Genomic DNA, 25921 nt, shown 5'->3' with positions numbered 1-25921 from the left:
ATGTTGGGACCAGGTTAGATCCTCAGAGATCTTGACACCCTTTTTCATCTACAACCAATCCTTGCCTTCTGTGGGCAATCCAGTTCTGGATCCACAAAGCAAGGTTTCCTTTGATCCCATGCCTCCTTACTTACATGGGGAACCTTATCAATGCCTTACTGAAATCCATATACACTACATTCACTGCTGTACCTTCATCAATATGATTTGTTACATCTTCAAAGAAGTCAATCAGGCTTGCAAGGCACGATCTGGCCTTGACAAAGCAATGCTGACTACCCTAATCAGAGTATGTTTCTCCAAATGCTCATAAATCCTGCCTCTCAGGATCTTCAACAATTTGTCCACCGCTGAAGTCAGACTCACTGGTCTATAATTTCCTAGGTTATCTCTGCTCCCTTTCCCGAACAAGGGAACAGCATTTGCACCCCTCCAATACTCCGGTACTTCTCCTGTCCTTGTTGATGACGCAAAGATCAGTGCAAGAAGGTTAGTAATCTCCTGCCTCGCATCCCACAGTAGCCTGGAGTATATATCATCCTGTCCCTGTGATTTATCCAACTTGATACTTTTCAAAAGGTCCAGCATATCCTCTTTCTTAATGTCTATTTGCTCAAGCTTTTCAGTCTGTTGTAAGCATCCCCACAATTGCCAAGGTCTTTTTCCCTGGTGAATATTGAAGCAATGTACTCATTAAGTACCTCCGCTACCTCCTTTGACTCCATGCACAGGTTTCCACTCTCATTCCTGATTGGTCCTTTTCTCACACGGCTCATCCTCTTGCTTTTCACATACTTGTAGAATGCCTTGGGGTTTTCCTTAATTCTGATCACCAAGGCCTTCTCCTGGCCCCTTCTGGCTCTCCTAATTCCATTCTTTAGCTCCTTCCTAGCAACCTTGTAATTTTCTAGAGCTCTAACAGTTAAGAATAGGACCTATCAAGTGTGACAATGGGAAAGTGTGTATGGAACCTGAGGAAAGAGTAGAGGTACTTAATGAATACTTTACTTCAGTATTCACTATGGAAAAGGATCTTGGTGATTGTAGTGATGACTTGCAGCACAGTGAAAAACTTGAGCATGTAGATATTAAGAAAGAGGATGTGCTGGAGCTTTTGGAAGGCATCAAGTTGGATAAGTTGTTGGGACTGGATGAGATATAACCATATAACAATTACAGCACGGAAACAGGCCATCTCGGCCTTTTTAGTCTATGCCAAATGCTTACTCTCACCTAGTTCCACCGACCTGCACTCAGCCCATAACCCTCCATTCCTTTCCTGTCCATATACCTATCCAATTTTTTTTTAAATGACAATATCGAACCTGCCTCTACCACTTCTACTGGAAGCTCATTCCACACAGCTACCACTCTCTGAGTAAAGAAGTTCCCCCTTGTGTTACCCCTAAACTTTTGCCCCCTAACTCTCAACTCATATCCTCTTATTTGAATCTCCCCTACTCTCAATGGAAAAAGCCTATCCAGGTCAACTCTATCTATCCCCCTCATAATTTTAAATACCTCCATCAAGTCCTCCTTCAACCTTCTACGCTCCAAAGAATAAAGACCTAACATTACATCCCAACACCTATATTCAATGCTCTGATTTATAAAGGCCAGCATACCAAAAGCTTTCTTCACCACCCTATTCACATGAGATTCCACCTTCAGGGAACCATGCACCATTATTCCTAGATCACTCTGCTCTACTGCATTCCTCAATGCCCTACCATTTACCATATATGTCCTATTTTGAGTAGTCCTACCAAAATGTAGCACCTCACACTTATCAGCATTAAACTCCATCTGCCATCTTTCAGCCCTCTCTTCTAACTGGCATAAATCTCTCTGCAAGCTTTGAAAACCTGCTTCATTATCCACAACGCCACCTATCTTAGTATCATATGCATTTTTACTAATCCAATTTACCACCTCATCATCCAGATCATTAATGTATAAGACAAACAACACTGGACCAGTACAGACCAGCGAGGGAGGAGATTGCTGAGCCTCTGGCAATGGTAAGACTCTTGGCAGTGTGGAGAATCAGAGGGATCTTGGGGTCTGAGTCCATAGGACGCTGAAAGCAGCTACGCAGGTTGACTCTGTGGTTAAGAACGCGTACGGTGTATAGGCCTTCATCAGTCGTGGAATTGAATTTAGGAGCCGAGAGATAATGTTGCAGCTATATAGGACCCTGGTCAGACCTCACTTGGAGTACTGTGCTCAGGTCTGTTCGCCTCACTACAAGAAGAATGTGGAAGCCATAGAAAGGGTGCAGAGGAGATTTACAAGGATGTTGTCTGGATTGGGGAGCATGCCTTATGAGAAAAGGTTGAGTGAACTCGGCCTTTTCTCCTTGGAGCGACGGAGGATGAGAGGTGACCTGATAGAGGTGTATAAGATGAAGAGAGGCATTGATCGTGTGGATAGTCAGAGGCTTTTTCCCAGGGCTGAAATGGTTGCCACAAGAGGACACGGGTTTAAGGTGCTGGGGAGTAGGTACAGATGAGATATCAGGGGTAAGTTTTTTACTCAGAGAGTGGTGAGTGCGTGGAATGGGCTGCCGGCAATGGTGGTGGAGCCGGATACGATAGGGTCTTTTAAGAGACTTTTGGATAGGTACATGGAGCTTAGAAAAATAGAGGGCTATAGGTAAGCCTAGTAATTTCTAAGGTAGGGACATGTTTGGCACAACTTTGTGGGCCGAAGAGCCTGTATTGTGCTGTAGGTTTTCTATGTTTCTTGAACCTTTCGTAACCTTTTCTTTTCTTCTTAACTAGATTTTCTACATATTTTGTACACCATGCTTCTTTAACTCAACCATCCTTTCCCTACCTCAGTGGGACATACCTGTGCAGAACACCATGAAAATGTTCCCTGCGTATTTGCCACATTTCTGCCGTGCATTTCTCTGAGAGCATCTGCTCCCATTTTATGCTCCCAAGGTCCTGCCTAATAGCATCATATTTCCCCCTACCCCAATTTAATGGTTTCTCAAATTGTCTGCCTCTTCAGCGCTATGGTGAAGGAGATAGAGTTGTGGTCACTACTTCTAAAATACTCTCCCACCGAGAGACCTGACACCTGACCAGGTTCATTTCCAGATCAAGTACAGCCTCTCCTTAGTTGGCTTATCAGAGTTAGAATCAGGTTTATTATCACAGGCAGGTGTCTTGAAATTTGTTAACTTAGCAGTAGCAGTTCAATGCAATACATAATATAGAAGAAAAAAAATACTAGTAATAAATAAATAAGTAAATCAATTACAGTATACGTGTATTGAATAGATTTTAAATTGAGCAAAAAACTAGAATTAATATATATTTAAAAAGTGAGGTGGTTCAAGGGTTCAATGTCCATTTAGGAATTGAGTGGCAGAGGGGAAGAAGCTGTTCCTGAATCACTAAGTGTGTGCCTTCAGGCTGCTGTACCTCCTACCTGATGGTAACAGTGAGAAAAGGGCATGCCCTGGGTGCTTAATAATGGACATTGCCTATCTGACACCCTGCTCCCTGAAGATGTCCGGAGTACTTTGTAGGCTAGTGCCCAAGATGGAGCCGACTAAATTTACAATCCTTTGCAGCTTCTTTTGGTCCTGTGTAGTAGCTCCCCCACCATACCAGAGTGATGCAGCCTGTCAGGATGCTCTCCACGATACAACTATCGAAGTTTTTGAGCATATTTGTTGACATGCCAAATCTCTTCAAACTCCTAATGAAGTACAGTTGCTGTCTTGCCTTCTTTATAACTACACGATATGTTGGAATCAGGTTAGATCCTAGGAGATCTTGACACCCTTTGACATCTACAACCATTCTTTGCCTTCTGTGGGCAAGCCAATTCTGGATCCACGAAGCAAGATCACCATAATTTTGGGGGATTTTAACCAGGCCAGTCTGAAAAAATCACTAAGCAATTACCATCAACAAACAACACACTGGAATATTGCTGCACCACCATCAAGAATGCCTACCATGCTATTCCACACCCTGACTTTGGGAAGTCTGATCACCCGGCTGTACTTCTACTCCCTGAGTATAGGCAGAGACTGAAGATAGCAGTACCAGCAGTGAGGACCAAAAAGGTACGGACAAGGGAGGCATAGGAGTGCCAACAGGACTGCTTTGAATTAGTGGACTGGACTGTATTCAGGGATTCATCTTCGAACCTGGATGAGCATGCTGCAGTAGTTACCAACTTCATTATAATGTGTGGATGAGTGCGTGCCTACAGAGATTTACTATACATTCCCAAACCAAAAGCCGAGGATGAACCAGGAGGTACATTGCCTGCTGAAGGCTAGATCTGTGGCATTCAAGTCTGGCAACCCAGAAAACCAGGTATGATTTGTGAAGAGACAATTTTGAATGAGGTTGGAGGCGACATTGGATGTACAACAACTCTGGCAGGGTTTATAAGACATTACTTCCTACAAAGCGAAACCCAACAGCATGAATGGCAGCGATGCTTCACTACCAGATGAACTCAGCGCCTTCTATGCCTGTTTTGAAAGGGAGAACACAACTACAGTTGTGAAGATCCCTGCTGTACCTGGTGACCCTGTGATCTCTGTCTCAGAGGCCAATGTTAGGCTGTCCTTAAAAAGAGTGAACACTCGCAAGGTGAAGGTCCCGATGGAGTACCTGGTAAGGCTCTGAAAGCCTGTGCCAACCAACATAGACATTTTCAACTTTTCACTGCTACGGGCGGAAGTTTGCACTTTCTTCAAAAAGGCAGCAATTATACCAGTGCCTAACTGTTGTGTACATACATCTACTGATGCCTCTGGACACATCTTCAGTGATGCTCCTGGAATCATTGGGTGTTTCGAGTCTTTCAACATCATACACCCTCCTCCAGGTGACCCAGCCGGGGCTGATCAGACCCCAGCTAGTGTCCAGATGACTAGCTACTTATGACTCCATGGCTCCCCTTTTTTGAGCCACAGCCATCTTGAGGCCCTCTCTGATGCATTGGTGGTACTGCGGTTGGCTCTTCTCTTCCTCTCTCTGAAGAGTAATGTGGGCTGCCTTAATGACTATCGCCCGGTAGCACTCACGTCAACAGTGACGAAATGCTTTGAGAGGTTGGTCATGACTAGACTAAACTCCTGCCTCAGCAAGGACCTGGACCCATTGCAATTTACCTATCACCACAATAGGTCAACGGCAGACACAATTTCAATGACTCTCCACATGGCTTTAGACCACCTGGACAACATAAACACCTACGTCAGGATGTTGTTCATTAACTACAGCTCAGCATTTAATACCATCATTCCCACAATCCTGATTGAGAAGTTGCAGAACCTGGGCCTCTGTACCTCTCTCTGCAATTGGATCCTCGACTTCCTAACCGGAAGACCCCAATCGTGCGGATTGGTGATAACATGTCCTCCTCGCTGATGATCAACACTGGTGCACCTCAGAGGTGTGTGCTGAGACAACTGCTCTACTCTCTATATACACATGACTGTGTGGCTAAGCGTAGCTCAAATACCACCTATAAGTTTGCTGAAGATACAAATATTGTTGGTAGAATCTCAGGTGGTGACAAGAGGATGTACAGGAGTGAGATATGCCAACTAGTGGAGTGGTGTTGCAGCAACAACCTGGCACTCAATGTCAGTAAGACAAAAGAGCTGACTGTGGACTTCAGGAAGTGTAAGATGAAGGAGCACATACCAATCCTCATAGAGGGATCAGAAGTGGAGAGAGTGAGCAGTTTCAAGTTCATGGGTGTCAAGATCTCTGAAGATCTAACCTATTCCCAACATATCGATGTAGTTATAAAGAAGGCAAGACAGTGGCTATACTTCATTAGCAGTTTGAAGAGATTTGGCATGTTAGCAAATACACTCTAAAATTTCTATAGATGTACTGTGGAGAGCATTCTGACAGGCTGCATCACTGTCTGGTATGGGGGGTGGGGTCTATGGCACAGGACCAAAGGAAGCTGCAGAGGGTTGTAAATCTAGTCAGCTCCATCTTGGGTACTAGCCTACAAAGTAACCAAAACATCTTCAGGGAGCGGTGTCTCAGAGAGGTGGCATCCATTATTAAGGACATCCAGCACCCAGAGCATGCCCTTTTCTCACTGTTACCATCAGTTATGAGGTTCAGAAGCCTGAAGGCACATACTGAATCAGTGATTCAGGAACAGCTTCTTCCCTTCTGCCATCAGATTCCTAAACGGACATTGAATCTTTGGTCACTACCTCACTTTTTTTAATATACAGTATTTCTGTTTTTTAGCACATTTTTTAATCTATTCAATATACATATACTGTAATTGATTTGTTCATTTATTATTATTGTTTTTGTTTTCTTTATTATTATAATTTTTATTATCTTTCTCTTCTGGATTATGTAATGCATTGAACTACTGCTGCTAAATTAATACATTTCACGTCACATGCCGGTGATAATAAACCTGATTCTGATTCTGAAGAAACATTTCAGGATGTATATTAGAAACATAGAAACATAGAAAACCTACAGCACAATACAAGCCCTTTGGCCCACAAAGCTGTACCAAACATGTCCCTACCTTAGAACTACCTAGGCTTTACCCATAGCCCTCTATTTTTCTAAGCTCCATGTAGCTATGCAGGAGTCTCTTAAAAGACCCTATCGTTTCTGCCTCCTCCACCACCACTGGTAGCCCATTCCACGTACTCATCACTCTTTGTGTAAAAAAACTTACCCCTGACATCTCCTCTGCACCTGCTTTGGTCCAAGCACCTTAAAACTACGCCCTCTTGTGTTAGCCATTTCAGCCCTGGGGAAAATCCTCTGACTATCCACACGATCAATGCCTCTCATTATCTTGCACACCTCTATCAGGTCACCTCTCATCCTCTGTCACTCCAAGGAGAAAAGGCCTAGTTCACTCAACCGATTCTCATAAGGCATGCTCCCCAATCCAGGCAACATCCTTGTAAATCTGCTCCGCCTCCTTTCTATGGTTTTCACATCCTTCCTGTAGTGAGGCAACCAAAAATGGGCACAGTACTCCAAGTGGGGTCTGACCAGGGTCCTATATAGCTGCAAGATTACTTCTCGGCTCTTAAACTCAATCCCAGGATTGATGAAGGCCAATGCACCATATGCCTTCTTAACCACAGAGTCAACCTGAGTAGTAGCTTTGAGTGTCCCATGGACTAAAACCCCAAGATCCCTCTGATCCTCCATACTGCCAAAGGTCTTACTATTAATGCTATATTCTGTCATCATATTTGACCTACCAAAATGAACCACCTCACACTTACCTGGGTTGAACTCCATCTGCCACTTCTCAGTGCAGTTTTGCATCCTATCAATGTTCCGTTGTAACCTCTGACAGCCCTCCACACTATCCATGATACCTCCAGCCTTTGTGTTATCAGCAAATTTATTAACTGATCCCTCCACTTCGTCATCCAGGTCATTTATAAAAATCACAAAGAATAGGGGTCCCAGAACAGATCCCTGAAGCACACCACTGGTTATCGGCCTCCATGAAGAATATGACCCGTCTATAATCACCCTTTGCCTTCTGTGGGCAAACCAGTTCTGGATCCACAAAGCAATGCCCCCTTGGATCCCATGCCTCCTTACTTTCTCAATAAGCCTTGCATGGGGTATCTTATCAAATGCCTTGCTAAAATCCATATACACTACATCTATGGCTCTACCTTCATCAATGTCTTTAGTCACATCCTCAAAAAATTAAATCAGGCTTGTCAGGCACGACCTGCTTTTGACAATGCCATGCTGACTATTCCTAATCATATTATGCCTCTCCAAATGTTCATAAATCCAGCCTCTCAGGATTTTCCCCATCAACTTAACAACCACTGAGGTAAGAGTCACTGGCCTATAATTTCCTGGGCTTTCCCTACTCTCTTTCTTGAATAAGGGAACAACATCTGCAACCCTCCAATCCTCCGGAACCGCTCCCATCCTCATTGATGATGCAAAGCTCATTGCCAAAGGCTCAGCAATTTCTTCCCTCACTTCCCACAGTAGCCTGGGGTACATCCTATCCAGTCCCGGTGACTTATTCAACTTGATGCTTTCCAAAAGCTCCAGCACATCCTTTTCCTTAATATACATGCTCAAGCTTTTTAGTCCAGTGCAAGTCATCCCTACAATCACGAAGATCCTTTTCCGTAGTGAATACTGAAGTAAAGTATTCATTAAGTACCTGTATACAACTTGTATACATTTCTCTGACATTAAATTGTACCTTTGAAACCTTTGCTCTAGAAGAGATCCCAATGATCCAAAAATCTGAATCCCTGCCTCCTGTTCCAAACCTTCCACCATGTTTTTATCCTCCACCTCACTCTATTCCTATCCTTACTGTCACGTGGCACAGGCAGCAATCCCGAGATCACTACCTTTGAGGTCCTGTTCTCATTTTCCTTCCTAACTCCCTGTAGTCTGTTTTCAGGACCTCCACTCTTTTTCTACCTATGTCGTTGGTACCAATATGTATCACAACCTCTAGCTGCTCACCTTCCCATTTCAGGATATTGTGGACGCATTCAGAAACATCACGAACCCTGGCACCTGGGAGGTAAACTACCATCCTTGTTTCTTTCTTGCGCCAACATAATTGCCTATCTGTCCCTCTAACTATGGAGTGTCCTATTACCACTGCCCTCTTGTATTCCTTACCCTTCTGAGCCACAGGGCCAGATTCAGTGCCAGAGGCACAGCCACTGTTGCTTCTTCCAGGTAGGTCAACCCCTTCAACAGCATTCAAAATGGAGTACTTCTTGTTACGGGGGACAGCCACAGGGGTGCTCTCCACTGCCTGATGCTCTCCTGACGGTCACCCACTTATCTATCTCCTGTGGCCCTGGGGTGACTACCTGCCTGTAGCTCCTGTCTATTACCTCCTCACTCTCCTTAACAAACCAAAGGTCATCGAGCTGCAGCTGCAGTTCCCTAACTTGGTCTCTAAGAAGCTGCAGCTTGATGCACTTGGTGCAAATGTGACCATCAGGGAGGCTGGAAGTCTCCCACATCTGACACCCAGAACAGAAAACTGGCCTTGCAGTCATACCCACTATTCTAATGTGCCAAGCTCTGTGAAACACTCCTTTTTTAAAGTCTTCTCCTTGACCAGTGCAAAGCTCTCGCTCTCTTTTCGTATTGATTGGTCCGCCGTTATGTCACAGATACTCCACATGTGCTAGGAGATTCTTCTTGAGCTTATTTCTAAAAGTTAATTTTGTTTTTCTTTCTGTGTGATTTGAAATTGCAGAAGTTTTTAGTCAAGATGACAAGATTGGCAGTGGAAATCAGATGGCACAATCATTGATTTTTTTTCCTGCATCTCTAGCACTCTGTTCCTTCTTGTCTTTGCTGGAGGTCAGCTGAAGTAGGAATTTCTTGACACTCCATGTTCAGATAAAAGTTAAAATCATCAAGAACCAATCAGGAAACAACACCGTCAATTACGTAAACCTGTGCCCTCTTCAGGTATGCCTGGATCAAAAGGGCTGATTGGGGTGGTGTGTGGCATTATAGCAACAGCCTTACCACTTCCCTGCCGATTTACTGCTCCCATTTATTGGCACTTGGTTCATAGGCTTCAATGCATTAATAGTTCAAAATATATTTAGAATTTCTAAATTCTAAATGTACTTAGAAATACATTTCCTAAATGAAGTTCCAATATTGAGGAAATTATGGATAAACCCCTTCCCATTATTGAGCACATTTTCACAGGGAATGCTGTCACAGGAAACCAGCATCCATCGTTAAAGCCCCACCATCCAGGATCTGCTCTCTTCTCACTGCTGTGATCAGGAAATAGGTACAGGAACTTCAGTACAATATGTGGACATGCTCTTCTAGGTATTACATAAATGTCGTGTGATACTTGCCTCCATCACCCACTCAGACTTCGTGTTCCAGGTTTCAGCCACTACTCAGGAAAAACGTTCTTCCTCCAATCCTTTCTAAACCTTACATTCCTTACCTTTGCTGTCTAATTTCACATAGCTGTTATAAGGAAAAGCTTCCTACCATGTACCCTATGTTTACCCCCTCATGCTGTTGTACACCTCTATCAGGTACCTGCCTCCTTCACTATAAGGTAAATAAACCACACTTTCCAATCTCTTTTCATAACTGGAACTTACATCCTGGTGATCCAAGCAACACACGCAAAGTGCTGGAGGAACACAACAGGTCAGGCAGCATCTATAGAAAAGAGTACAGTTGGCGTTCTGGATGCTCTTTTCCATAGATGCTTCCTGACCTGCTGAGCTCCTCCAGCAGTGTGTGTGTGTGTGTGTGTGTGTGTGTGTGTGTGTGTGTGTGTGTGTGTGTGTGTGTGTGTGTGTGTGTGTGTGTGTGTGTGTGTGTGTGTGTGTGTGTGTGTGTGTGTGTGTGTGTGTGTGTGTGTGTGTGTGTGTGTGTGTGTGTGGGGGGCTTGGATTCATTCCAATGCAATCACATTCTCCCCAATGTGTGGAAAGTAGAATTGTACAGCTCTGTACTCAGTTCTCCATCAAAGGAATTCCCAAATTATTTATGGCTTCATCGTTATAGACTGTCCCTCCAAATGTAGCCTGGTCAGATATATGAGAGGTTTATTATAGTTTTATCTACCCTAACAGTGAGTTATCAGGCCCTTCCCCCTGTCATCAGATTAAAGTTGCATCAAATGATTTTCCTTAAATCTTTTTTCACTAGCAGCATTCAGTGGATAGAAGACAATGGAATTAATTTTCAGAAGTGAAGTGCAATATTACATTACTCATTTACTACAAATAACCAAATGTGAGTTTCTACTTTGAACTCTCCAAAGGACGATGTGGTCCCCATGCCCATTGCCTGTAGTGGCACACTCCTTCACTGCTGACCCAGAGCTCTAGAATGAGACTACAACCCACTACCTTCTGACTAGATAGCACTAAACCAAGCTAACACCAGAGTGGTAATGGTTCTGGATCACTGGAAAAAAAGTAAAGCAAAATTAACAAGTGTCAAAATTACCCATTGTTGTTACTGTCGGGTTCTTGTGAGTGTTATCTGTTGTTTTCTGGCTGAAGATAATAAGTACAAAATATTGGCTATTGTCTGTAGTTTAAAAATAACATTATTGCTTGAAGCAACACACACAAAATGCCAGTGGAACGCAGCAGGCCAGGCAGCATCTATAGAAAGAAGTACAGTCAACATTTCGGGCCGAGACCCTTTGTCAGGACTAACTGAAAGAAGAGATAGTGAGAGATTTGAAAGTAGGAGGGGGAGGGGGAGATCCGAAATGATAGAAGACAGGAAGGGGAGGGGGATGAAGCTAAGAGCTGGAAAGTTGATTGGCAAAAGAGATACACAGCTGGAGAAGGGAAAGGATCATGGGATGGGAGGCCTAGGGAGAAAGAAAGGGGGAGGGAAGCACCAGAGGGAGATGGAGAGCAGGCAAGGAGTGATTGTGAGTGGGACAGAGAGAGAAAAAAGAGAGAAAAGAAAAAAAAGGGGTAAATAAATAAATAAATAAATAGCTAAATAAAGGGATGGGGTAAGAAGGGAAGGGGGGAATTAAAGGAAGTTAGAGAAGTCAATGTCCATGCCATCAGGTTGTAGACTACCTAGACAAAATATAAGGTGGTGTTCCTCCAACCTGAGTATGGCTTCGTCTTGACAGTAGAGGAGGCCATGGATAGACGTACTGTATCAGAATTGGAATGGGACATGGAATTAAAATGCGTGGCCACTGGGAGATCCTGCTTTCTCTGACGGACAGAGCATAGGTGTTCAGTGAAACGGTCTCCCAGTCTCCCAGAATTTATTGCTTGAAATTCTGTTTGTTGCACTTATCCAGGATAGTTCAGAATCAGAATGAGAATCAGGTTTATTATCACCAGCATGTGACGTGAAATTTGTTAACTTAGCAGCAGCAGTTCAATGCAATACATAATCTAGCAGAGAGAAAAAATAATAAATAAAAAATAATAATAAATAAACAAGTAAATCAATTATGTATATTGAATAAAAATTTTAAATGTGCAAAAACAGAAATATATATAACAATCATATAACAATCACAGCACGGAAACAGGCCATTCCGGCCCTCCTAGTCCGTGCCGAACTCTTAATTTCACCTAGTCCCACTTACCCGCACTCAGCCCATAACCCTCCACTCCTTTCCTGTCCATATACCTATCCAATTTTACCTTAAATGACACAACTGAACTGGCCTCTACTACTTCTACAGGAAACTCATTCCACACAGCTATCACTCTCTGAGTAAAGAAATACCCCCTCGTGCTTCCCTTAAACTTTTGCCCCCTAACTCTCAAATCATGTCCTCTCGTTTGAATCTCCCCTACTCTCAATGGAAACAGCCTATTCACGTCAACTCTATCTATCCCTCTCAACATTTTAAATACCTCGATCAAATCCCCCCTCAACCTTCTACGCTCCAATGAATAGAGACCTAAATACCGTATATTTTTTAAAAAGTGAGCTTGTGTCCAAAGTTTCAATGTCCATTTAGGAATCGGATGGCAGAGGGCAAGAAGCTGTTCCTGAATTGCTGAGTATGTGCCTTCAGGCTTCTGTACTTTCAACCTGATGGTAACCATGAGAAAAGGGCATGCCCTGGGTCCTTAATAATGGACGCTGCCTTTCTGAGACACTGCTCCCTATAGATGTCCTGGGTACTTTGTAGGCTAGTGCCCAAGATGGAGCTGACTAGATTTACAACCTTCTACAGCTTCTTTCAGTCCTGTGCAGTAGCCCCTCCATACCAGACAGTGATGCAGCCTGTCAGAATGTTCACAACTATACACTATATAGAAGTTTCTGAGTGTATTTGTTGACATGCCAAATCCCTTCAAACTCCTAATAAGGTATAGCCACTGTCTTGCCTTCTTTATAACTACATCAGTATGTTGGGACCAGGTTCGATCTTCAGAGATCTTGACACCCAGGAACTTGAAGCTGCTCACTCTCTCCACTTCTGATCCCTCTATGGGGATTGGTATGTGTTCCTTCGTCTTACGCTTCCTGAAGTCCACGATTAGCTCTTTCATCTTACTGACATTGAGTGCCAGGTTGTTGATGTGGCACCATTCCACTAGTTGGCATATCTCACTCTAGTACATCCTCTCATCATCATCTGAGATTCTACCAACAATGGTTGTATTGTCAGCAAATTTATAGATGGTATTTCAGCTATGCCTAGCCACATAGTCATGTGTATATAGAGATTAGAGTAGTGGGCTAAGCACACACCCCTGAGGTGCGCCAGTGCTGATCGTCAGCGAGAAGGATATGTTTTCACCAACCCACACAGACTGTGGTCTTCCGGTTAAGAAACCGAGGATCCAATTGCAGAGGGAGGTACAGAGGCCCAGGTTCTGCAACTTCTCAATTAGGATTGTGGGAATGATGGTATTAAATGCTGAGCTATAGTCAACGAACAGCATCCTGACGTAGGTGTTTGTGTTGACCAGGTGGTCTAAAGCCATGTGGAGAGCCATTGAGATTGTGTCTGCAGTTGACCTATTGTGACAATAGGCAAGTTGCAATAAGTCCAGGTCCTTGCTGAGGCAGGAGTTCAGTCTAGTCATGACCAAGCTGCCAAAGCATTTCATCACCGTTGATGTGAGTGCCACTGGGCGATAGTCATGAAGGCGGCCCACATTATTCTTCTTACGCACTGGTATAATTGTTGCCTTTTTGAAGCAAGTGCAAACTTCCACCTGTAGCAGTGAGAAGTTGAAAATGGTCTTGAATACTCCCACTAGTTGGTTAGCACAGATTTTCAGAGCCTTACCAGGTATTCCATTGGGACCTTCTGCCTTGTGAGGGTTCACTCTCTTTAAAGACAGTCTAACATCAGCCTCTCAGACGGAGATTTCAGGGTCACCAGGTGCAGTAGGGATCTTCACAGCTGTAGTTGTGTTCTCCCTTTCAAAGCGTGCACAGAAGGCATTGAGTTCATCTGGTAGTGAAACATTGCAGTCATTTATGCTATTGAGTTTTGCTTTGTAGGAAGTAATGTCTTGCAGATCCTGCCAGAGTTGCTGTGCATCTGATATTGCCTCCAACCTTGTTCGAAATTGTCTCTTCACCCTTGAAATAGCCCTCCGCAAATCATACCTGGTTTTCTGGTACAGGCGTGGGTTGCCAGACTTGAATGCCACAGATCTAGCCTTCAGCAGACGATGTACCTCCTGGTTCATCCACGGCTTTTGGTTTGGGAATGTACAGTAAGTCTTTGTGGGCACACACTCATCCACACAGCTGCAATAAAACATTGCTAAGTAATGGCTCAGTGGAAAGTGAGATGTTCCCTAGTCCCACACCCAGCCTAACTCCCATTCCAAAATAGCAGTTTCCCTGCACCCATCCACACTGATCCTGTCCCTAGATCCCTGTTTCATTCCAACTCTCACTGGCCTACTCCCAATGTCCCTGTCCCTTTTTAACAACAAATATCCTATTCCCAACTAACAGATACCCTAATCCCTATTCCATTCCCAATTTCCCCATGCCATTCCTAACCAACAGATACCTCAGTTACTGTTCTATTTCAATCTCAGTGACACTGCTCCATGTCCTATTTTCCAATTGATAGTGGCCCAAATCCAAGCATCACTTCCCAGCCAACTGTAGACATTGATTCAGTGATAGTGTTCCAGGCTCCAGTCCCAGCTAGTTATCTTGGCCTTGTGTTGGTGCAACTCAGCAACTTGCTGTTTATCCAGGAGATCTTCAAAAGGAAACTAATTTTCACAGTATTTTGGGAATAGCCATGATCTGCATCACTGTCACCAATCAGTCAAAGACTGGTCTTTATCTGTTCTACCTGAGTTACCTGCAGCAGTGCAGTGCAAAACATATTACTGGCAACAGTGAAATAAAAGTCCGTGCAAATGGAAAATGTTTTTGGTGCTCAATAGAAATACATTATTCCCTTTAGTAGATCAGGTTCAAAAGTTCACATTCAAAATACATTGATTATCAAAGTATGTGTGCCATATACAACCTTGGGATTTATCTTCTTGCAGACAACCACAAAACAAAGAAACACAATAGAATCCTTGGAAAATCCCACACAACAAAGGCAGCCGGGCACCCAATGTATGAAATAAAAGAACAAATCAAGCAAACAATAAAAATATAAACAAATAACAGACAGAATATGAATAGCCGGGTCCCCAAAAATGAATCCATAGCCATGGAACTTGTTCAGTGCTGAGGTGAGTTCAGCTGGTCCTTGAGCTCAATGGCTGCAGGCCATGTTTTTATTGGAGGAGATAGTATTATGCTTCGAAGTTGTCAGATGTATCTCTAGATGCGTAAAAATAAAAGAAGAACCCTAATTCTCAACACAACACTATGCCACATTCCTGAGAAAGGTTAAGAGGAGTGTAGGGGCACAGTGGTAGATCAGTCAGCAGCTTATGAAAAATGTGAGCCATCCACTTGAGTACAACCTTAGCTACCATGCCTGCTGGGATAAACTGCAGTCTCTCTCACCTCCTTTGCATGTGACAAAAGGAAATTAAATTAGAATTAAAAATGGGGTAAATTAGAATTGTCATTCCTGTCAAGGTATTGTCCTGCCTAGTTCAGTGTTTGGCAAAGGCTGATGAAGCTGTCAACAACATGACTCTCACTCTTGGCCTCTTCAGCCACCGTCATTCTCAGCAAGCCCAATACCCAGGCAATAAACAGAATTGACTGAATTATTCATGAGCTGCAGGGTTCATTAGTGAAACACGAGCAGTCCCTCAGGAGCTAGAACTCTGGGCGGAGAAGATTGAGTTTCGTCAGCAGTGTTGATTCAGCACATTGATTTCCTCAGTGTCATCATAAAGGAGAATATTCCTGACATTTAGCTCTTGTTTAAAGGGACCCAGCTCTTTAAATCTGTCATCTAATGATCTGAATCTAAAACAATTATTCCACTGCTCTGAGGAACCTGGGTAATTCACTGACCCCCAGCAGAAGATAGGTGGGGGGGATGGGGGAAACAGTTGAAGAAGAAATCTGGAAAATATATTTGATTGGAAATGGTGCAATGTGTAATTTTCTTAACGAGTATAAAGCTTGAACTCATGGGAAGAGGTGGGCTGGAAATTGGTATATGTTATACCTCCTTCTCAGACATAAAACAGAATATAATCCACTTAATTTAGCAGCTACTTTGCCCAGACTGCTTATGTATTTACTGGGCACACTCTTTAAATCACAGGCTTATACATAAAATGCAGCAAAATGAAACAGGTGCCAAGACCCTTGTATGTTATGGCCTGATGCTTGCTGCACAAGTCCTCTTCAAAATTATTCTGATCCCATGAGCTCAGATTTCTTTGGATATCAGTTAATATTTCTTTTTAACATTTTTGTCGAGGCAAAGCAAGAAAGAGATTTCCTCTTCTTCCAAAGCATGTTCCAATAACATGTGCCCATCTTTGCTTCTGGAATTCTGCTGAGAATGGTTAGCAGTGAGGGAGACAACCAGAAATTGAATGATGTTTACATGAATCTTGTTGGACCTGAACCACGCAGGTCCCTATGCTTACCTGGTCTGGATGCAGAGGGTCCATCTTACTGACTGTTTGCCCTCTACACTCAGATGGTAAAGTCTGAATGCTAACTTGGCTTTGACCTGTGCAGTGCAAAGATCCTGTCCTAGAACACCCCTGACAGACCACCAGAAGGCAAAACTCCATACAGACATACAAATTTGAAGAAGGAGTAAGCCATCTGAGCAGACTCTGCCATTAACCAAGATGCAGTTAATATAGACCACTGATTAAATGAGTCAAACCAGTTCAAAGGGAAATAGAACTTGGCCAGAAGGACCAACCTCAGCATTGAGGGACTGTTTTGAAAATACATACTGGAACATGTTCAGGGAGGTAGCTACATACAACCATGACATTAACTTAGAAGAATCTGTGAAATCTAGGACTGGCTATATAGGCAAGTGCATTGAGGATGTCACCATAATTAAGCATATTCATGTGAGGGCATATCAGAAACCATGGCTGAGAGATTGGGATGCTGCCTTAAGATCAGGGGGTGGGGGGGAATAAGATGGTAAGAGTATTTTCCTCCACTATCAGGAAGGCAAAACTGGATTATTCACAGAGAATATAGTATACAGCCATTTCTGTGACAGCAAGACCCGTGCATGTGACCATAACTGATTACATGTCCACCCTGCACTTCAACGATGGCAATGACTCCCTTCCTGATAGGCTGAATATATTTTACACTCGGTTTGATGCACAGAGCAATGTACAAGCGAGGAAGGCCCTTTTTCCCCCAAGGAGCAGCTGATGTGAGAAAGGCACTAGCGAGAGTCCATCTATGAAAATAGTCAACCCTTTTATTTCTTCTACCAAAGAGCATGGCTAGACACTATGGAGACTCCCTTCCATCTGCCATTTCTTTGCCCATTCTCCTGATCTGTCTAAGTCCTTCTACAGCCTCCCTGCTTCCACAAAACTACCTGCCCCTCCACCTACCTTCATATCATCTGCAAACTTTGCAACAAAGCCATCAAATCCATCCCTCTGCCATCTGATTCCCAAGTGGACATTGAACCCTTGGACACTATCTCAATTTTTTTTATATACAGTATTTCTGTTTTTTGCATGTTTTTAATCTATTCAATAGATGTATACTGTAATTGATTTACTTATTTACTACTATTATTATTTTTATTTTTTTCTCTTCTATATTATCTATTGCATTGAACTGCTGCTGCTAAGTTAATAAATTTCACGTCACATGCCGGTGATAATAAACTTGATTCTGATTCTGATTCTAATCATTGGCATATAACGTAAAAAGAATCTGTCCCAACACAGACCTCTGTAGAACACCACTAGTCATCTGTGTTTAGGGCGGATTGTTCTCCAGATGCAGCGATACTTTCACAGGTGAGTCAGAAAATCTATGAGCTGAGATCTTCAACATGCCACCTCTGTTTCAGAGTACTGTTTTTCACTGGCAGCAGTAGCAAGCAGCAGTATCTTCCCATCAGAAGATTGTAGACCACCTTCAGGTTGAAACTGTTCATCAATATTCCCCTCACTGCATTTAGCAAACTGCCCATATGGTGTATCATTTGTGGCAATAACTTCTTAAGTGCTCTTCTTTGCTGCCCCAGTTTCCACTATGCATCAACTCCAATGCATTCCTTCCTATATCTGGGTGCATTGATTGCACCTTCATTTCCTACCTACTTCCTAAAATATTGCCACTAAAATATTTAGACCCTCTTTCACCTACACGGAAGAGATTCTTCTGATGCTGGAAATCCAAAGTAACACACACAATATGTTGGAGGAACTCAGCAGATCAGGCAGCATCTATGGAAAGGAATAAACAGTCGACGTATTGATCTCAGAACCTGACTATTTCTTTCCATAGATGCTGCCTGACCCTCTTTCACCTTTTCCAAAGCCATCTTGTGTCTGTAAACTCTCATAGATTTTTTGACTCAATTTATTAATGCCATGTTCTTATTAGAAGAAAAGACATTTGAAGCACAGAAGGAATCCCTTCACCCAATTGTGTCCATGTCAACCAAAGAGAAGCATTTGGTCTTGGTCTGTAGCTTCAGGTGATGTCTTTTGCTTATCCAGGTATATTAAATGTGATGTAAGTTTTGCATCCCGTGTCCTTTCATGCAGCTGAAGTTTTGCTCAACCTCTCTCCAGTCCTTAAATCTTCTCATTTTTGTAACCCCAATATTGGCCACTTTGTTCTGGGAAACCTCTGCTTTATTTTCCCCCTCTCAAGTCCTTTCAGACTTTCCATTTGATTAATCTTCCCTCAACCAACTTTAATTTCAACACAACTATGGAGCTCTTTGTTTTCCTTTATTCCTGTATCTCCGTCACTTTTTCCCTTACCCTCCCCTGCCCTTCATGTCCTGACCATCACCTCCCTTTGATATCCCACTTCCTTCCCTTTAGTCTATGGTCCACTGTCCTCCCCTCTCAGATACATTCTTCTTTAGCCCTTTGCCTCTTCCACCTGTCATCTCCTAGCTTCTCACATTATTCCCTTTCATCCTCCCTCCTGCATCCACCAACCTTCCCCCCTCACCTGGTCGCCCCTGTTGCCTGCCAATTTGTACTCCTCCCCATCTCCCTACTTTTTAAATTCTAATTCTGACCTCTTCCAGTCCTGATGAAGGGTCTCTGCCCAAAATATTAACTGTTCATTTACCTCTATAGATGCTACTTGACCCGCTGAGTTTCCTTCAGTCTTTTATGTGCATTGCTCAAGATCTCCAGCACCTGCAGAATCTCGTGACTCCGTTGTAGTTCATTTTCTTTTTGGCTAAGCTTCTTCTGCCCTTCATGAATCTCTGTACTGCATCTGATGCTGCTTTCCAAGGTCCCAATGTAATAATTTCATTAACCTTGCATTGGCTTCTTGTCGACTTGTTTGTAAATCTCTCTTTATTGATTTATCCTATGTTTTCTGAAATTATTCTATGGTGTGCCTTTTCTAGGACTGTTTGATGGATATGAAGGGTGCACCACAGGCTGTGACAGAGGTCTGCTCCTTCCAGGATGATCTACAAGAATTTGAAATGATTGATGATACTGATGACATGGAAGAACGAGAGTTGCTGCCCTCACCCTCTGCAACGACTGCCCAGCAGACACGACCTACCACCTTAAACATTGCCACTCCCATCTCCCACTCACAGGTTGGTGAGACACCAAACACCAAACATCTCAGGCTCACAGATTGGTGAGACACCAACCAGCTCACAAAAAAATACTGATAATAATAGTAGAAGACCATTCACCCAATCCAGCACTGAGAGATGTTGAGAACTGCCCATTGTCATGGAGGTTTTAAAAACAGATAGCTGAGGGGTACACTGAATGTAAAAACTGGTACAGATTTAGAAGCACAGAGTTTTAAGATTTCCTTCTGTGTGAACTTAGCTGAATTAAGTTGTGGTGATAAAATTAAACTCAAATTACCTCAGGTCAGGGAAGTAACCAAACTATCAAATATTCTTGATCATTGTTCAGTGAACTCCACAACTCCTCACCAATCACCTCCCACTACCCAGCCCCTCTCCCCCACCCCCAAAATTGGCACAAATAGTGACATAGCTTTCTACTGATCACATTTGAGGGAAACCATGGTGGTAACTCATACCAGGAACCAGATTACTAATGTCTAATCTTGAGTAACTAGAGAGGTAAATTTTTCAGCATATATCAGAATTGTTCTTTTTATTTCCAGGATTCTCTCAATAACAATGCCAGTTTCTCTCCAAGGAAAGCTAGCTGGCAGGAGACACTGCTTCATTCCTCTAGTGGTGAGTACCAATCTATTTTTTATTTCTTTCCCTGAGGCTATTTACTGATGGTTGTTAAAAGAGAGGGATTTACGTATTGCATTTTCCAAATGGCTGAGGTTCAGCTGGAATGAAATGTAACACTTCCCTCCAATTTTGCTTACATATCCTTGCCACTGCTCATTGGTATGGCAAAGGTTACTCATATAAGCTTTTTCTCTGCTTTTCAATTGCGGCCCATTCCAATAATACATAAAATAGGGTGAAATAAGCATTGTTTCCTTAAGGGAAAATATTAGTCAGATCACATTTGGAGTACTGTGAGCACTATTAGTCACCGTATCTAGGAAAGGATGTGCTGGTATTGAAGAAGGTCCAGAGGTGTTTCATGAGCATTAGGGTTAGCCTTAATCCCAGGAATTAATGGGATAATGTATGAAGTGCATTTGATGGCTCTGGGTTTATACTAGCTGGAGTTTAGAAGACTGAGGTGGCATCTCATTGAAATGCACCAAAGATTGAAAGGCCTCGATAGAATGGCTGTGGAGAGGATTCTTCCAATACTGGGAAAATCTAGGACCACAGGACATAGCTTCAAAATAAAAGGATGTTTCTTTAGTACAGAGATGAATAGGAATTTTTTTAGTCAGATGTTGGTGAATTTGTGGAATTTATTGCCAGAGACAACAATGGAGGCCATGTCATTGGGTATATTTAAAGTGGAGTTTGATAGGTTATTAATTAGTCAGGGGTCAATAGTTACGGGGAGAAGGCAGGTGAATGGGGTTGAGAGGGAAAATAAATTAGCAATGATTAAATGGTGTAGCAGAGCTGATGGATTTCATGGCCTAATTATGATGCTAAGTCTTGTGAATGACTGTTTTGTGTTGGTCTTCATGATGAAGGATACATCTAACATGCCAAAGAGAGATGTTATGGATGCAATGGGAGGTGAGGACCTCGATACAATAGCTATCCCTAAAGAGGTAGTGCAAGCAAACTTGTGCGCCTGAAGGTAGATAAGTCCCCTGGTCCTGATGAAATGCATCCCAGGGTACGGAAAGAAATGGCAAAAGTTATAGTACTTTGGTGATAATTTACCAAAATTCTCTGTACTCTAGGCAGGTCCCAGCAGATTGGAAGACAACAAATATCACGTTACTGTTCAAAAAAGGATGTAGGCAAAAGGGAGGTAACTACAGGCCAGTTAGTTTAACATCTGTAGTTGGGAAGATAGCTTGAAGCTATCATTAAAGAAAAAATAGGGAGGCATCCGGAAAGAAATAGATCCATCAGGCGGATGCAGCATGGATTCAACAAAGGTAGGTCATGTTTGACAAACTTGCTGGGTCCACAACTGTTCACACACAAATTGTGCAGAAGATAAGGAGAGTCTGAAGAGAGATATAGATAGGTTAAGTGAGTGGACAAGGGTCTGGCAGATGAAGTACAATATTGATAAATGCAAGGTCATCCACTTTGGAAGGAAAAATGGAAGAGCAGATTATTATTTAAATGGTAAAAAATTGCAGCATGCTGCTGTGCAGAGTGACTTGGGAGCACCGGACAGTCCTTCTAGGTGAGGCGACACTACACCTGTGAGTCAGCTGGTGTGGTATACTGCGTCCGGTGCTCCTGGTGTGGCCTTTTATATATTGGTGAGACCCGACGCAGACTGGGAGACCATTTCGCTGAACACCTACGCTCTGTCCACCAGAGAAAGCAGGATCTCCCAGTGGCCACACATTTTAATTCCACATCCCATTCCCATTTTGATATGTATATCCATGGCCTCCTGTACTGTCAAGATGAAGCCATACTCAGGTTGGAGGAACAACACCTTATATACCGGCTGGGTAGCCTCCAACCTGATGGCATGAACATTGACTTCTCTAACTTCCGTTAATGCCCCTCCTCCCCTTCTTACCCCATCGCTGATATATTTAGTTTTTTTTTGTTTTTTTCCCCGTCCCCTTTTTTTTCTTTCTATCTCTGCCCACCACTCTGCCTGTTCTCCATCTCCCCTCCCCCTTTCTTTCTCCCTAGGCCTCCCGTCCCATGATCCTTTTCCTTCTCTAGCTCTGTATCCCTTTTGCCAATCACCTTTCTGGCTCTCAGCTTCACCCCACCCCCTCCGGTCTTCTCCTATCATTTTGCATTTCCCCTCCCTCCTACTTTCAAATCTCTTACTATCTTTCCTTTCAGTTAGTCCTGATGAAGGGTCTTGGCCCGAAACGTTGACTGTGCTTCTCCCTATAGATGCTGCCTGGCCTGCTGCATTCCACCAGCATTTTGTGTGTGTTGTTTGAACATCCTTGTAAATCTCCTCTGCACCCTTTCTATGGTTTTCACATCCTTCTTATAGTGAGGTGACCAGAACTGAGCACAGTACACCGAGTAGGGTCTGACCAGGGTCCTACATAAGACCATAAGACAAAGGAGCAGAAGTCAGCCATTCAGCCCATCGAGTCTGCTCCGCCATTTGATCATGAGCTGATCCAATCACCCCTTTAGTCCTATTCCCCCGCCTTCTCACCATAACCTTTGATGCCCTGACTACTCAGATACCTATCAATCTCTGCCTTAAATACACCCAATAACTTGGCCTTCACTGCCGCCCGTGGCAACAAATTCCATAGATTCACCACCCTCTGGCTAAAATAATTTTTTCGCATCTCTGTTCTGAATGGGCGCCCTGCAATCCTCAAGTCATGTCCTCTCGCACTAGACTCCCCCACCATGGGAAACAACTTTGCCACATCCACTCTGTCCATGCCTTTCAACATTCAAAATGTTTCTATGAGGTCCCCCCTCATTCTTCTAAACTCCAAGGAGTACAGTCCAAGAGTGGTCAAACATTCCTCATATGTGAACCCTCTCATTCCCGGAATCATTCTAGTGAATCTTCTCTGAACCCTCTCCAATGTCAGCAGATTCTTTCTTAAATAAGGAGCCCAAAACTGCACACAGTATTCCAAGTGAGGTCTTACCAGTGCCTTATAGAGGCTCAACATCACATCCCTGCTCCTATTCTCTATTCCTCTAGAAATGAATGCCAACATATCATTCGCCTTCTTCACCACCGACTCAACCTGGAGGTTAACCTTAAGGGTATCCTGCACGAGGACTCCCAAGTCCCATTGCATCTCAGAACTTTGAATTCCCTCCTCATTTAAATAATAGTCTGCCGGTTTATTTCTTCTACCAAAGTGCATGACCGTACACTTCCGGACATTGTAATTCATTTGCCAGTACACTTTCCGACATAGCTGCAACATTACCTCTCAGCTCCTAAACTCAGTCCCACGATGGATGAAGGCCAATACACCATATGCTTTGAGTCAACTTGCGCAGCAGCTTTGAGTGTCCTATGGACTCAGACACTGAGGTCCCTCTGATCCTCCACACTGCCAAGAGTCTTACCGTTAATACTACATTAATACTATATTCTGCCATCATATTTGACCTACCAAAATGAACCACCTCACACTTAGCTGGGTTGAACTCCATCTGCCACTTCTCAGCCCAGTTTTGCACCCTATCAATGTCCCACTGTAACCTCTGACAGCCCTCCACACTATCCACAATACCCCCAACCTTTGTGTTAGAAGATTTACTAACCCATCCCTCCGCTTTTTCATCCAGGTCATTTATAAAAATCACGAAAAGCAGGGTCCCAGAACAGATCTCTGAGGCACACCACTGGTGACCAACCTCCATGCAGAATATGACCCATCTACAACTGCTCTTTGCCTTCTCTGGGCAACCCATTTCTGGATCCACAAAGCAATGTCCTCTTGGATCCCTTGCCTCCTTATTTTCTCAATAAGCCTTGCATTTGGTACCTTGTCAACTGCCTTGCTGAAATCCATATACACTACATCTACTGCTCTACTTCATCAATGTGTATAGTCATATCCTCAAAAAATTCAATCAGGCTCATAAGGCACAATCTGCCTTTCACAAAGCCACACTGACTATTCCTAATCATATACCTCTCCAAATGTTCATAAATCCTGCCTCTCAGGATCTTCTCCATCAATTTACCAACCACTGAGGTAAGACTCGCTGGTCTGTAATTTCCTGGGCTATCTCTACTCCCTTTCTTGAAGAATGGAACAACATCCGCAACCCTCCAATCCTCCGGAACCTCTCCCGTCCCCATTGATGATGCAAAGATCATCATTTGAACCTCAACGATCTCCTCCCTCACCACCCACAGTAGCCTGGGGTACATCTCGTCTAGTCCCAGTGACTTATCCAAGCTGATGCTTTCCAAAAGCTCCAGCACATCCTCTTTCTTAATATCTACATGCTCAAGCTTTTCAGTCTGCTGTAAGTTATCCCTACAATTGCCAAGATCCTTTTACGTAGTGAATACTGAAGCAAAGTACTCATTAAGTACCTCTGCTATCTCCTCCGGTTCCATGCACACTTTTCCATTGTCACACTTGATTGGTCCTATTCTCTCATGTCTTATCCTCTTGCTCTTCACATACTTGTAGAATGCCTTGGGGTTTTCTTTAATCCTGTCCATCAAGGCCTTCTCATGGCCCCTTCTGGCTCTCCTAATTTCTTTCTTAAGCTCCTTTCTGCTAGCCTTATAATCTTCTAGATCTCTATCATTACCTAGTTTTTTGAACCTTTCACAAGCTTTTCTTTTCTTGACAGGCAGACAGACAGATAGACATACTTTATTGATCCCGAGGGAAATTGGGTTTTGTTACAGTCGCACCAACCAAGAATAGTGTAGAAATATAGCAAAATAAAACCATAAATAATTAAACAATAATAAGTAACTTCTTGACTAGATTTACAACAGCCTTTGTACACCATGGTTCCTGTACCCTACCATCCTTTCCCTGACTCATTGGAATGTACCTATGCAGAACTCCATACAAATATCCCCTGAACATTTGCCACATTTCTTCCGTACATTTCCTAAGAAGATCTGTTTCCAATTTATGCTTCCAAGTTCCTGCCTGTTAGTCTCATATTTCCCCTTACTCCAATTAAACACTTTCCTAACTTGTCTGTTCCTATGCAATGGTAAAGGGGATAGAATTAGGCCTTATACATAGAATTAGCCCTTATACATAATTGTATAAGGGCTAAGAGTGTTGTAAAAACAAGCCTGAAGGCTTTGTGTGTCAATGCGAGGAGCATTCATAACAAGGTGGATGAATTGAATGTGTAGATAGTTATTAATGAATATGATATAGTTGGGATCACAAAGACATGGCTCCAGGGTGACCAAGGATGGGAGCTCAACATCCAGGGATATTCAATATTCAGGAGGGATAGACAGGAAAGAAAAGGAGGTGGGGTAGCGTTGCTGGTTAGAGAGGAGATTAACGCAATAGAAAGGAAGGACATTAGCCTGGAGGATGTGGAATCGATATGGGTAGAGCTGCATAACACTAAGGGGCAGAAAATGCTGGTGGGAGTTGTGTACAGGCCACCTAACAGTAGTAGTGAGGTTGGGGATGGCATTAAACAGGAAATCAGAAATGCGTGCAATAAAGGAACAGTAGTTATAATGGGTGACTTCAATCTACATATAGATTGGGTGAACCAAATTGGTAAGGGTGCTGAGGAAGAGGTTTTCTTGGAA

General features: G+C 43.2%; 1 protein-coding gene across 2 annotated transcripts in view; it reads left to right on the top strand.

Annotated features, from left to right (window-relative positions):
• The window catches only part of mapk8ip2 (mitogen-activated protein kinase 8 interacting protein 2), an 80930-nt gene that overhangs the window by 20306 nt on the left and 34703 nt on the right, over window positions 1-25921 (top strand). For both annotated transcript variants that reach the window (XM_073066917.1, XM_073066915.1), the window contains exons 3-4: window positions 19501-19701; window positions 20253-20328. In XM_073066917.1, coding sequence (XP_072923018.1) covers window positions 19501-19701; window positions 20253-20328 — 277 coding nt within the window. The remainder of the gene's footprint in view (window positions 1-19500; window positions 19702-20252; window positions 20329-25921) is intronic.

This window comes from Hemitrygon akajei, chromosome 14 (assembly GCF_048418815.1).
Source record: "Hemitrygon akajei chromosome 14, sHemAka1.3, whole genome shotgun sequence".
NCBI classification, from domain to species: Eukaryota; Metazoa; Chordata; class Chondrichthyes; order Myliobatiformes; family Dasyatidae; genus Hemitrygon; species Hemitrygon akajei.
This window is presented reverse-complemented; position numbering and strand designations above follow the sequence as displayed.